At 37.0% G+C, this 15,003-nt stretch overlaps 1 protein-coding gene across 1 annotated transcript in view; it reads right to left on the reverse strand.

The window, feature by feature from the left end:
• The window catches only part of LOC136861524 (collagen alpha chain CG42342), a 381,636-nt gene that overhangs the window by 126,654 nt on the left and 239,979 nt on the right, over positions 1-15,003 (reverse strand). Inside the window, exon 21 of the mRNA XM_067138827.2 lies at positions 12,370-12,432. Within this exon, the coding sequence (XP_066994928.1) occupies positions 12,370-12,432 (63 nt within the window). The remainder of the gene's footprint in view (positions 1-12,369; positions 12,433-15,003) is intronic.

Consider the following 15,003-nt stretch of genomic DNA (forward strand, 5'->3'; position numbering starts at 1 on the left):
GCAGCACTAACAGTTTTTACTTTGGAAGACATGTACCAATGGACTGATGTAGACAAAGCAGTACCCTATCTTTAATGTAAAATTTACACAGTTTTATATGAAATTGTTCCTAAAAGTGGCTTGTGGAAAGTCAGGACATACCCAATTTGGTTCACACAGGGCTTAAAACAAAAATTGAAAGAGAACGAATATTACCACAAACGGAAGCACCTTTCGGAATATTACAATAGGCATTTTAAAACTTTAACGTCCGAAACTAAGGCTGCAATTAAATCCTCATATAATGATTATATATGAACTATAGAGCAGGATATCATTGAAAACACTGAAACCTTTCGGACATGGGTAAAAATAAAATAAAAAACAACAATAATCGCAATACGTATGAATACGACTCTAAATTATTAGATAATGAGAGAAACGTTACAGAAGGGTTTGCAACATACTTTTAGTCAGTATATTCTCAAGAAAGAGTTCAATATAACATTAAAAAGGTTCCATCAGGAACCACTGGCATTATCCACATTGACAACATTACTATAGAGGATATTGAACTAGTATTAAAAATGTCTTCAGATCAAGTACTGCCGTATGTTATAAAAGGGTTCAAAGACGTTCTGAAATATCCTCTCCTCTTCTTTAATAACTTAGTTCTCAAAACATGACTTGTATTTTCCTCAGTAAGGAAACTGTCCCAAGTATGTCCTGTATTCCAATTGGGTTATCCAATGTTAAAAATATACTGACCAATATAATTTCTTTCAGCTATTGCTAAGGTTTTCAAATTTATATTATGTCATAGACTCACAGTCTATACACGACCTTTAATATCAGAACAGCAATATGAACTTATTTGAAGTAATAGATGGTATTAGTGATCATGAAGCTGTTTTTGTGGTAGTTAAAAATAAATGCGATAGAAAGGAAGGTCTTAAAAGTAGGACTGTTAGGCAGTACCATATGGCTGATAAAGCAGGTATGAGGCAGTTTCTAAAAAGTAACTATGATCGGTGGAAAATGGCAAATAAAAATGTAAACAGACTCTGGGATGGGTTTAAAGAAATTGTTGAGGAATGCGAAAACAGGTTTGTACCTTTAAGGGTGGTAAGGAGTGGTAAAGACCCACCTTATTATAATAGAGAAATAAAGAAACTAAGAAGGAGGTGCAGACTGGAAAGAAATAGAGTTAGAAATGGCTGTGGAAGTAAGGAGAAATTGAAGGAACTTACTAGAAAATTGAATCTAGGAAAGAAGGCAGCTAAGGATAACATGATGGCAAGCATAATTGGCAGTCATACAAATTTTAGTGAAAAATGGAAGGGTATGTATAGGTATTTTAAGGCAGAAACAGGTTCCAAGAAGGACATTCCAGGAATAATTAATGAACAAGGGGAGTGTGTATGTGAGGATCTTCAAAAGGCAGAAGTATTCAGTCAGCAGTATGTAAAGATTGTTGGTTACAAGTATAATGTCGAGATAGAGGAAGAGACTAAGGCCAAAGAAGTAATAAAATTTACATATGATAACAATGACATTTACAATAAGATACAAAAGTTGAAAACTAGAAAAGCGGCTGGAATTGATCAGATTTCTAGGGATATACTAAAGACAATGGGTTGGGATATAGTACCATATCTGAAGTACTTATTTGATTATTGTTTGGTCAAAGGAGCTATACCAGATGAATGGAGAGTTGCTATAGTAGCCCCTGTGTATAAAGGAAAGGGTGATAGACATAAAGCTGAAAATTACAGGCCAGTAAGTTTGACATGCATTGTATGTAAGCTTTGGGAAGGCATTCTTTCTGATTATATTAGACATGTTTGTGATATTAATAACTGGTTCGATAGAAGGCAATTCGGTTTTAGGAAAGGTTATTCCACCGAAGCTCAACTTGTGGGATTCCAGCAAGATATAGCAGATATCTTGGATTCTGGAGGTCAAATGGACTGTATCGCAATTGACATGTCTAAAGCATTTGATAGGGTGGATCATGGGAGACTACTGGCAAAAATGAGTGCAATTGGACTAGACAAAAGAGTGACTGAATGGGTTGCTATATTTCTAGAAAATAGATCTCAGAGAGTTAGAGCTTTGTCTGACCCTGTTATAGTTGAGAGGGGAGTTCCTCAGGGCGGTGTTATCGGACCTTTATGTTTTCTTATATATATAAACGATATGAGTAAAGGAGTGGAATCGGAGGTAAGGCTTTTTGCGGATGATGTTATTCTCTATAGAGTGATAAATAAGTTACAAGATTGTGAGCAACTGCAACGTGACCTCGAAAATGTTGTGAGATGGACAGCAGGCAATGGTATGTTGATAAATGGGGCTAAAAGTCAGGTTGTGAGTTTCACAAATAGGAAAAGTCCTCTCAGTTTTAATTACTGTGTTGATGGGGTGAAAGTTCCTTTTGGGGATCATTGTAAGTATCTAGGTGTTAATATAAGGAAAGATCTTCACTGGGGTAATCACATAAATGGGATTGTAAATAAAGGGTACCGATCTCTACACATGGTTATGAGGGTGTTTAGGGGTTGTAGTAAGGATGTGAAGGAGAGTGCATATAAGTCTCTGGTAAGACCCCAACTAGAGTATGGTTCCAGTGTATGGGACCCTCACCAGGATTACCTGATTCAAGAACTGGAAAAAATCCAAAGAAAAGCAGCTCGATTTGTTCTGGGTGATTTCCAACAAAAGAGTAGCGTTACAAAAATGTTGCAATGTTTGGGTTGGGAAGAATTGAGAGAAAGAAGAAGAGCTGCTCGACTAAGTGGTATGTTCCGAGCTGTCAGCGGAGAGATGGCGTGGAATGACATTAGTAGACGAATAGGTTTGAATGGCGTTTATAAAAGTAGGAAAGATCACGATATGAAGATAAAGTTGGAATTCAAGAGGACAAACTGGGGCAAATATTCATTTATAGGAAGGGGAGTTAGGGATTGGAATAACTTACCAAGGGAGATGTTCAATAAATTTCCAATTTCTTTGAAATCATTTCGGAAAAGGCTAGGAAAGCAACAGATAGGGAATCTGCCACCTGGGCGACTGCCCTAAATGCAGATCAGTATTGATTGACAGAATGAATAGTAAAGGGCTTAGTGGATCTCCCTGCAGTACTCCATTTGTTGGATCGAAAGACATCATTAAACTCCAAAACACTATAAATGACAGAAAAATGGTGCTCCAAGCATGAGTTTGAGATCAACTTATCTAAGACAGAAATGATGGTCTTTAGACAAGGAGGAAAGACCCCAGCATTGGCAGAAATCAGCATCAACAGGACGACAATAAACATTGTAAAATATTTCAAATATCTAGGCAACATGCTGCAAACAAGCGCTAAATGTTTCACTAAGTATATAATTGAGAAAGCAACGCAAGCAACAAGGGCGATGCATGAGATAGGCTACATTAGAACCCTCAACTTAAAGATAGCAATGATGCTATTTAGAGCAAAAATAATGCCAATACTAACGTAAGGAATAGAAGTTATATGGTCACACCTCACCGAAAAGAACCTGTCCATACTAGAAAGCGTAAAAGCATTATACATCAAAAGAGCACTAGGAGTGTCAAAGACTACACGCTCCAGACTCGTCTACCTCCTCACAAGAGAAACATTCCTTATCGAGAATCTAAGGACAATTTTGACTCTACCCAACACTAGAGCCTCGGAAAATCTTCTATCAATATTTAAAGCAAAAAGAGAAGAAATACCCCAAGAGTTATATGGAGCGGGGGCCATGATAGACCGGACATGAACATCAAATTTTGGGATGAAGCACATGTTTACTAGACTAGTGGTACACGGTTTTCATCACCTCATCTGTATGAACACATCATACTATGAGCCAGCTGAGACGTGTGAGTGCAAGTTATGCAGAAAAACATGTGTACATTATCACACAGAACTGTGCAGGAAAAGAACTAAATCAATTAAAGACTATGCAAACCAAGGTGCCAGAGCGCAAAATTGAAATTACTTGAATAATTTATATCTGTGTGTAATTTACCTCTTTTTTTATGGCCATTTGACTGCAATAAAAGTATTATTATTATAACAGTGCATTTCATAAAAATAATTCTCTCCGAAGACCGTAAAAGTAGTTAGTGGGACGTAAAGAAAATAACATTATTAAAAATAATTCTTTAGACTTCTGTGTACCTCTAGACCTGTTTCTATAACAATTCTCCATCTCCATGAAAACTCTCTAAATAACTTGTAATGCTGAGTTGAACCACAAAATGTATTTCAAACTTCCTACATTAAGCCCTATCCCATAAATATAATCATGAGTTTTAGAACTAGCACAAAATAATAGTTCAAATACAAAATTATGTTTTTTATTTACTTTTCATTTTACTGAGTTAGATTAGATATGAAATACTGTTTCTTTCTCATTTAAATATAATATTAGAATAGTTAGATTATTAGGCAAGGTTAGATACAAAATTGTATTTCTTATCTACTTGTTTCTTGTAAGGACTAAATTATATTGGATATGAAATACTGTTTCATTCTTATTGTAAATATAATACGATATTAAAATAGTTCAGATATTAGGTTATTAGATTAATTTGAAACTCATTGACAAATAAACACATATAAACAATTGCCACTGTAATAGGGATTAGAAATCCTGTGGTGCAAAATAACTAACTAAATAAATGAATGAATGAATGAATGAATGGATAAAAACTTGCCTTGGGATAGTATACGGCACATAATTTTGGGAACATAAACATTGCTGTAAAAAATTAATTTACTGGTACTGGCATTTTTTTTACAAGCATACACCAAAGAAACCACAACCGGGCAACTGGAGTGGGACATTGATGATGATGATGATGATGATGATGATGATGATGATGATGATGATGGTGATGATGATAATGATGCACCAAGGAAACAGGTAAGAATCATCCGCCATTCTGTTGCATGGCTAATGGCTGTGATAAGATCTGCTATGGCCAGTCATGACAAATTGTATGGACAATATAGACAGACGCATGACACAGATGATTTTGTGCGGTACAGGATTCTGAGAAACAAAACCAAGCAGTTAACTAGAAATTCTAAATATAATTACTTTCATAACCAATGAAAAGTAGCAGTCTGAGACCAAATGGAGTAAGGAGTAAACTGCATACAATAGGAATCATTATCAAAAAGTCCTCATGTGAATAAGAAAAAAAATTAGTTTTTATTTATAAATTGTGTTCAACTAACTAACAGTTCTGCACATCAGAAGTGATTCTAAAATAACCCATTTTCCACATGACTTCACATTAGTTTCCAAAGAAACTTGGGCAAAAGATCCTACAAAGTCTTCAAGAATTACAGATTTAGTAGTTCAAAATTTATTCATTGTATAAAGCTGGAACAAACTCTATCTCCCAACCATAAAACCGCAAATATATTACAAATTATGATGATGATGATGCTTGTTGTTTAAAGGGGCCTAACACCTAGGTCATCAGCCCCTAATGGTACGAAATGAGACGAAATGTTATGATAATTTAAAAATCCATAATCCTCCACTGACCAGAATTTGAAAATGTGAGGATGAAGAATGAATGGATGGATATGAAGTTAAAACAATCAGTGGATCCAACCCACAATGCCACACATTCCCAGAAACTAGGGTTAAACAATAGTATTACTGACCAAGGGACTGCTTCTAAAGCACAATACTGAATCGATGATGCTTGTAGTCAAAATGGGTCAAAAATCCAGGTCATCGGCCCCTCATAATGGTACTTATCACTAGGAAAATAGAACCATGCTATTTGTCATGTTGCGGTACTAATCAAAAGTAACGTCAACTCATGGTATTCCACACATTATGGTACTACTCACAGGTAATGAAATTCGCACATGTAACACAGACCTATGGTATTTTGCACACTGCAGCTCTATTTACAGGCAACGCAAACCTATACAGGCAACGCAAACCTATGGCGTTCCTCACATAAGTGGACAAACCACAGGGACCTGCACTATCCCGTGGTGTTCCTCACATAGTGACTACTAAGCATAGGCAAGGCAAAAACATGGTGTTGCTCATATAGGGGTACGAATCACAAGCACTGTAAAATGCATCCTGAGCCAAAAAATGTAGCTACTAATCACAAACCTATTTTGTACCTGACATAGCAGTACTACGCACAAGTAAAAGTGACTCATGATGTTCCCTGCGTGATGGTACTAATTACAAGTAGTCTCATGGTTCTAATTTGATCACCCCTTGGTCACCCCTTCTAGTTGCCTCTTACGATAGACAGGGAATACCGTCGGTGATTTTTTGTCTGCTTCCCCCACCCACAGGGGGTATTACAAATTATATTGCACTGCTGTTGTACTGAAAAGATGTAGGATTTATTTCACCTGCTGATGCTTCATTTGTTTCAAGACTACAGGTTATATTATATCCGCAGCATTTTAGATGTTAATTACATCTACTAATGAGTAAAATTTATTGTGAATATAATTTTATCTTTAATGATGGATGTCATTTATTTCATATAGGATGACTTTTGAGGAAGAATAAGTGAGAAATGTTGATATGCGATGAAGCAAACATGAATGTTAAAGATATTAAAATGCTGGGTAATAATTAACAGATAATAGAAAGGTTACCGACATTGGCAAACTTACAAGTGATGAGTTACTTACTTCTGGGATATATATAATGATTTGATAGATATTTGTTCTGACACCAAGGTAGATTTGCTAATTGACATAAACTACTGTAGCTGATAGATTATCTTCAGTAGATATAAAGTATTTCTATAAAATATAAATATTAAATAATCTCCATAAAACACAAAGTATATAGGCAAGAAACATTTTGATTCTGACCTCATCTCTCAGCTTGTTGTCTTTTTTCCATTGTACAAATTTTGGCAAAATCCCTCTTGTATTCAAAGAAAGGCCTCTAATGTCAATGTCCATAACAATGTGCAATCTTTGGAAAAATGGAAGTATAGCCTCATAGGTCTCTCTTCCCTAAAATCACAACCTGGACAAAGTAGTGAGATGGACAAAATACAATTGTATGATGATAAAGAGTGTGAAAAGACAGATTGTAAATTTCACCAAGAGGAAAAGTGCTCTCCTTTTTGATGGGGTGATAGTGCCTCATAGAGATCAGTGTCAGTACCTAGGTATTAAAATAAGGAAAGATCTTCATTGGAGTAATTACATTAACGTGGTTGTAAATAAAGTTTAAATATTTCTTCATTTGGTTATGAGGGTATTCAGGGTCACAGTTTGTAGTAAGGATGCATAGGATAGAGCTCTGGCAGGACCGACCCCCATTACAGTATTGTTTGAGTGTACAGAACTCTCACCAGGATTAGTTGATCTGAGAACTGGAAAAGCTCCTAAGGAAAGCAGTAGATTTGTTTTCAATGATTTCTGGTAGAAGTGTAGTGTTACAAAAATATTGCAAAATTTGACCTGAGAAGACTTGAGAGTATGAAGAAGAGCTGTTTGACTAAGCATTATGTACAGACCTGTCAGTGGAGAGATGGAATGACATTAATAGATGAATAAGCTTGAATGGAGTTTTCATAAATAGGAAAGAATATAATATGAAGATAATGTTTGGATTCAAAAGGACAAATTGGGGCAAATACCTTTTTATTGGAAGAGGAATTACAGATTGGAGTAATTTACTAAGGGAGATATTTGATAAATTTCCAAATTATTTGAAATCATATAAGAAAAGTCTAGTTAAACAACTGACAGGAAATGTGCCACAGCCCTAAATGCAGCTGAGTGATGATTCATTGACTGAATGACTGATTGATTTCTCTTCACTCCAAGCTTGATAGTCCATTCAGTTTTATTACAAGTTTGGCAATGGTGCTTTTGGAAACAAGGCTACACTCTTTCCCTTCCCAATTACATAAGATATTCTATTCCTAAGAAGTTCTTGTAGTTGCTTGACATTTACGTACTAATGTTCTTTGCCAAAGTGTAGTTCCCATAATCAATAGTGTTCCGTGTTAGTGGTTTAAAATTGCACTAACATATCAAAGGCTTTTGGAGATGCAAGGATGGGAATGGACTAGGACTGGGAAGGTAGCAGCCGTGGCCGTAATTAAGGTAAAGCCTCAGCATTCACTTGGTGTGAAAATGAGAAAACACAGAAAACCACCTTCAGGGCTGCCGATGGTGAGATTCAAACCCACCATCTCCCGAATGCAAGCAAGCTCACAGCTGTGTGCCCCTAACCATGCTGCCAATATACAGTCCTTAAATCTCTGACTGTATTAACGTAGAAATCTTTGACTGTTCCTTGTTTAAGGTATGCTCATTTATCACTGAGAATATGGGTGCTTTCATGTTTATTGAAGTGCTGAAGCATACTATTTGGAGCAGGGGCGGTGCGTGGTATTGTTGCAGTGTTGCACAACTCCCAATAATTTTACCCTTCATTTGTCGTCTTTTCTTCTGATGTTTTAGTTTAATAAACCTAATATATATTCAAAAGCATGTTAAAATGAACCATCTTTGGTCGATCGCTGAACTAATGCTGAACTAACGGACCAATAAACGCTGCTGGCTTCGAATCAAATTCAGGGGGTTTGCTTTCTTAAGGCAACTCCCTAGCGGACAGCGCGGCGCAATGTACCTCAGCAGGGACGAGCCTAAACCTGCATAGCATCAGATAGCATGCTCGGTGTCAGGGAGTTGCACGAAACTAGCAAGTCCCCTATCGAGAAACAGTTCCAAATGTCCCCGTTAGATTGCGCCACTCTGTGGAGATTACTTCATTCCTACTTTCTCTCCTCTCGCAGAGGAAATTCATTTCGATTTTTTAAATTTACAAATTTCATTTACGTTGCATCGATGCAGATAATTCTTACGGCGACGATAAAATAGAAAAGGGCTAGGAGTTGGAAGGAAGTGGCCGTGGCTTTATTTAAGGCACAGCCACAGCATTTGCCTGGTGTAAAAATGGGAAACTGCGGAAAACCATCTTCAGAGCCAACTTGCTGGGTACTTTTTCCATGCCATACCAGACCACCCACAATATTACCAACATCGTGCTTCAATGAAAAACAGGAGGGCGAATTTTCATTTCATGTGAGGTAACAGTAACTGTGCCAGGCTGAGTGACTCAGACGGTTGAGGCGCTGGCCTTCGGATCCCAACGTGGCAGGTTTGATCGTGGCTCAGTTCGGTGGTATTTGAAGATGCTCAAATATGTCAGCTTCGTGTCAGTAGATTTACTGGCTGTAAAAGAACTCCTACGGGACTAAATTACGGCCCGTCAGCGTCTCCGAAAACCGTAAAAAGTCATTAGTAAAAAAGCCAATAACATTATTAATAAGAGTGGCTATAGTTGTAGTGTATAATTATCCTGTCCGACTCGTTGGCTGAATGGTCAGCGTATTGGCCTTCTGTTCAGAGGGTCCCGGGTTCGATTCCCGGCCGGGTCGGGAATTTTAACTTTCATTAGTTAATTCAAATGGCCCGGGGTCTGGGTATTTGTGCTGTCCCCAACATCCCTGCAACTTGCACACCACACATAACACTATCCTCCACCACAATAACAGTCTGACTCGTTGGCTGAATGGTCAGCGTACTGGCCATCGGTTCAGAGGATCCCGGGTTCGATTCGCGGCCGGGTCGGGGATTTTAACCTTCATTGGTTAATTCCAGTTGCCTGGGGGCTGGGTGTTTGTGCTGTCCCCAACATCCCTGCAGCTCACATACCACATATAACACTATCCTCCACCACAATAACATGCAGTTAACCTACACATGGCAGATTCTGCCCACCCACATTGGAGGGCCTGCCTTACTAGGGCTGCACTCGGCTAGAAATAGCCACACGAAATTATTATATACCACAATAACACGCAGTTACCTACATATGGCAGATGCCGCCCACCCTCATCGGAGGGTCTGCCTTACAAGGGCCACACTCGGCTAGAAATAGCCACACGAAAAAAAGATCTCCTCTTATTTTCTGGGTTGTAATTGCCAGATATATGTCAGTTTTAATATGAATATTGTTCATTACTTAACGATAATAGAGTTTCTTGTTATTTCTGGAAGCTATGAAAAGGTGACACTGAAAATTTTGGTGCAACACCCAGCCTCAGATACCACCAGCCGCTACTGATTTGGAGCATCAGTAACCAGAGGAAGCAAACAGAAGAGTTCTGACAGTTTGAAGAATGAGGGGTAGGCAAAAGCAAGGAAAAAGTAATAAAGGATATAATAATGAGGTAGTCCGTAGGCTTTATGAACATTATACTGCTGCGTCAAGAACAAGACTTAATAAGCAGGAGTCAGGTAGGGAAAGCCAGAAGCGTGGTTCAATAAATGGCAGCAATACCAGACTCAACTAGGGTCCCTTTGGAAGCTCCCAAGTTATGACCCCCTTGGGGGAGGGGAAATTGTGGACGCATTCCTCATTATGTGTACCTTCCTTATTGAATGTCGGCAAGAGATACACTTTCAGTTATACTGTTTGGTTTATGCCACTTAATACACACTAATTTAAGTCTTGCACTGAATCAAGATGTGCCTTAATACAATACTCAGTTTTCAAACAGCATGAGGTGAGAAAACAACAATTACCAGCATCCAACAACATTTAACTCCATCAATTCAAACCATAATAATGTTCTTATTAGCATTATCATCCTTTTGGTTCAGTGCCTAACATCTTATCAAAAGAGATAAAATGGAGCCTGTGTAAAGGAGAATAAAAACTTTTATTCAAAATATAAAAATATTATATGACAAATCCTGATAATTTCATAATGAACTTCAGCTTACTTCCTTACTACCATAATTCGATGATTGCCTGTAATTACTTTCTCCTATTTTCTTGTTTCTCGTACTCACAATCCTTTATAGGTTTTTATGATATACAGTATCTAGTGTGTATTATTATTTTTACATGAGATACGCTGGTTCTGCTCAAATTTGTTGTCTGTAATAACAGTTATTGTAGTTATTCCAAATACCAGTCATTTTACTATTCCCTATAAGAACCTTTGGCTCAGGGAATTTTTGAATATAAAGATAAAATTTAGAAACATATAATGGTGGAGAAATGCCTCAATACGAATATGACATACCAGTACCAGTTAGAGAAGATTTAGTCGGCAATAATTGTCAGTACATAGTTTTATGATTGTTAGGGTAAGATAGGGTAGATGGAGGACTGCATGAAACTATTCTACAGACTGATGACCCAAACAGTAACATAATAAATTGTAAAACAGATAACTAGCCTTACTAAACTCTGATGACTGAATAGATTAGGGAGCTCTCCAGAATTGTACTGCAGCTGTAATTGTACCTTCTTTCTTGAGAATAATGGATAATTTATATAAGACTTGATGTGACATTTGTTTGTTCCTTTTTAATACTTTTAATAGTTTTGTGTCATTATATTATTATTTTCACTGACTTATGCTTGAGTTTAAATTCTATAAGTTACTTATCTCCCTTATAATTCCATTCTCATCATGTACACCTCTCACACATTTCACTATATAAATAAAATGTTGTAATTTCAACATATTATATTTGTCAAGAACACACAGTTTAATGTATGTATGCAGTCTTTTGCTCCATGAAAAGAATCAGTACAGATGTACTTTTTGTATTTATTCACATCCTTTAGATTCACTACCATACCTAAAATACAAACTTAGTGTTATTAGTTTTTAGTTGGAAACTTAAGCCAGTTTGCATCAACATTCGTCAAAGAAGGGAATGAAATGAAATAAACTGTTTGTCGTCTTGTCTTCCATTAAAATATATGTTAATATAAATACTGTTGGCACATACATAGTTTGTTTTCATCACATGTATTATAAGGTTCTAGGAATCAAAATTTTCTTCAAAAACATTTTTTTTATTTTTACAGATTCTACTTAACAGATGTTCCTCCTCTAAAATTTTCATGAGGCATTCATTTTGTAGGCACTCTAATAGTGTGGGCCAGACAGCGGAGTTTTATTGAGCTTAATGCAAAATACTTCCATTAGTTTCTTCAGTGATGCAACATTAGTAGTATAATGTTTATCTAAATTCACACTTGGGCAGGCGGTTATTGTATTCTCTTGTTATCCACAAGTTGATTAACATTCACTAATTATACACATACAGCAATAATACTTTGCCCACTCTTTGTAATAGAGTTAAATTGATAAATAATTTTATAACGTTGTGTGTGCGTTGTATTGTTGCTGGTGAATGTTGTTGCAAATGGCTCCGAAGTTGTTAGTTGGATTGCTGGCACACAGTTAGTTTTGCTGAACACAAGAGTTTGGTTAGCTTGATGACTTGTTTGTGTTGTTGATGTTTTAAGAATGTGTAGATCTTACCATAGAGCCAGACTTGCCTATCTCCCCTGGCCGACCGGGTTCTCCTCGAAGGCCCATGGGACCCTGGAGACAAGATACAAATACTCTATGAATTTGAAGTACAGCAATTTATCAAGCATCTCTATGAGTTTAGTTTGGCTAACTTTATAGGCAAATCTTTTTCTGATCATTATTAGATTACAATAAGAAAATAGCAGTGCAACTTAAAATGAGTACTTATTACAAAGTGAAAAAGTTATATGAGGCGGTCCGTTCCAAAACTCGTCTTATCCATCATAAGTGATTTTTCAGGAAAAGCAAAAAACCTGTAATTTTCGTAATATAAGTCTCACTTGTTTAAATGTATTACGACGCGTTCAAATCCAATGTCATAGGGTCGGTCGTCTTACTGAAGAATTATAAATATAATTAGTAGAACGTCAATAAATTACATTTGTATTTTGGATAAGACGAGTTTTGCAGCACCCAAAAAAATTCAAAATATATTACCTCACACAACTTATTTTAAAACAAGAAAAATGAAAAGATTGAGAATATAATGTTGTAATAAAACTCACCAGTACACTCATGCACTTTTTTGCTATCAGTATAATGATATTCACAAATAAATTAAACACAGCAGTGTGATTTATCATATTTACATCCTATCCATAGTATTTGGAGAGATTTTTTCCCTTTATAGGCTACACTGCACTCACAATAGAAGTAACTTGAACAATAAAACATAACTTTGTTGTTAATCAAACTCTCAAATCTGTTCCCTCCCCTTGAGTTCCATCACAAAGAACTTCTGTTTCTTCAGCAAGATTGTTTTTGTCTACAGAAATTGAGGTGAACAGATTCTTATAAAAAGAAAGCAACTCATTCCTATCCCAATCCATTCCAAAATGCTTTTCAAGCAAACTTTTTACGTCCTTTACTTTGGCGGGATTCAAGTTTACTCCTGGCAATAATTCAGGTGGCATTAGCATATCTCTCATTACGGATTTTCCTAAACCGATGTCTGAGTTGTAATGAGGTTCTCCCCATAAGGGTGACATTTCCCAGTGAGTCTCTGCTAATAACAAATCGTTTCACTGAAGAAAATTCAAAGTGCCAAGATGCAGGCATTTTCATCATATTTTCAGAAACCATTTTCCAATTGTTCACCGAGCAGTCTCTGCCAAACTTGAAGACTTCAGCATGTTTGCTAAAGATGTCTTCATATTCTGCTGGATAAAGCTGGGTGGACTCAGGATATCTTATTCATAAGTTAGAAGTAACAGACATGAAAGTAGCAAGAATGATTGCTGGTACAAACAGGTGGGAACAATGGCAGGATGGTACTCGGAATGAGGAGATAAAGGCTAATTTAGGAATGAACTAGATGGATGAAGCTGTACGCATAAACCAGCTTCGGTGGTGGGGTCATGTGAGGCGAATGGAGAATAGGAGAATAATGGACTCTGTTATGGAGGGTAAGAGAAGTAGAGGGAGACCAAGATGACGATGGTTAGACTCGCTTTTTTTAACGATTTAAAGATAAGAGGTATACAACTAAATGAGGCCACAACACTAGTTGCAAATCGAGGATTGTGGCGACGTTTAGTAAATTCTCAGAGGCTTGCAGACTGAACGCTGAAAGCCATAACAGTCTATAATGATAACGTATGTATGTATGTACAGATTATAGGGTATTTCCGTATCTCTCTCTCTCTCTCTCTCTCTCTCTCGACTTGAGCAAATACAGTCTATAATGATAACGTATGTATGTATGTACAGATTATAGGGTATTTCCGTATCTCTCTCTCCCTCTCTCTCTCTCTCTCGACTTGAGCAAATACCCTGTCAGAGGGCAGAAATGAGTGGCCTGTCATAGGAAAGACCAATTCAACACTTTTTATATTAGGCGGAGCTGTGTGTGTCAAGAAATATGAGCACATTGCAATCATTGCAATCATTGTAGAATTGCGGTTCTGTCCTCTGCAGCCATCCGCACGAATTCGTATAGTAGTGAAGTTTGATAAATCAGTTTGTGATAATCGATGGTAAACTGCAGATGATGTTTCATTAGACCCCTTGTTGAATTCATGCTCCATGCATGTGTATGTAAACACATTCTCCTTTGTCAACTTGGCATGTGAGGTACCCCTCACAATAGTAAAATTATAGGTGTACAATTGGTGACTGTAATAGGCAATTTGATCTGGAACTTTTCGATTCATAAGATTCTTTTGACAGTCAAATGAAAATATTGCCATGCTGTCCCTTTCTTCTTGGAGCTTTTTGAAAAAAGCTGCAGCCCTTAGTTTGTGTACTCTTCACCGCTTCACCGTGAGTTCTTCAGGCGATTTCTTGTTATACATTTTGTAAAGCTTAGCGATGCTTAAATTTCCGGGTAGATACTGTCTGACCAGTGACTTTCTGCAGCAATAGTGACCTTCACAACACTGCAAACCTTCAATGAAACATTGCACTGAGTGCCTCTTTTCAGTGTACTCTGGTTTGATCCTAGCTCCTCCCCTCTTTTCTGTTGGAAGTTTCCCTGTCGTGAAGTGATTTCTGTCAATCCTCTGAACCCGATCTTTGCTGACATGCAATACATTCAAGAATGTCTTTTGGCAGCCCTGAATGTGAAACTGTTCTGTATTAGCA

The sequence above is a fragment of the Anabrus simplex genome, chromosome 1 (assembly GCF_040414725.1).
Source record: "Anabrus simplex isolate iqAnaSimp1 chromosome 1, ASM4041472v1, whole genome shotgun sequence".
Lineage (NCBI taxonomy): Eukaryota > Metazoa > Arthropoda > Insecta > Orthoptera > Tettigoniidae > Anabrus > Anabrus simplex.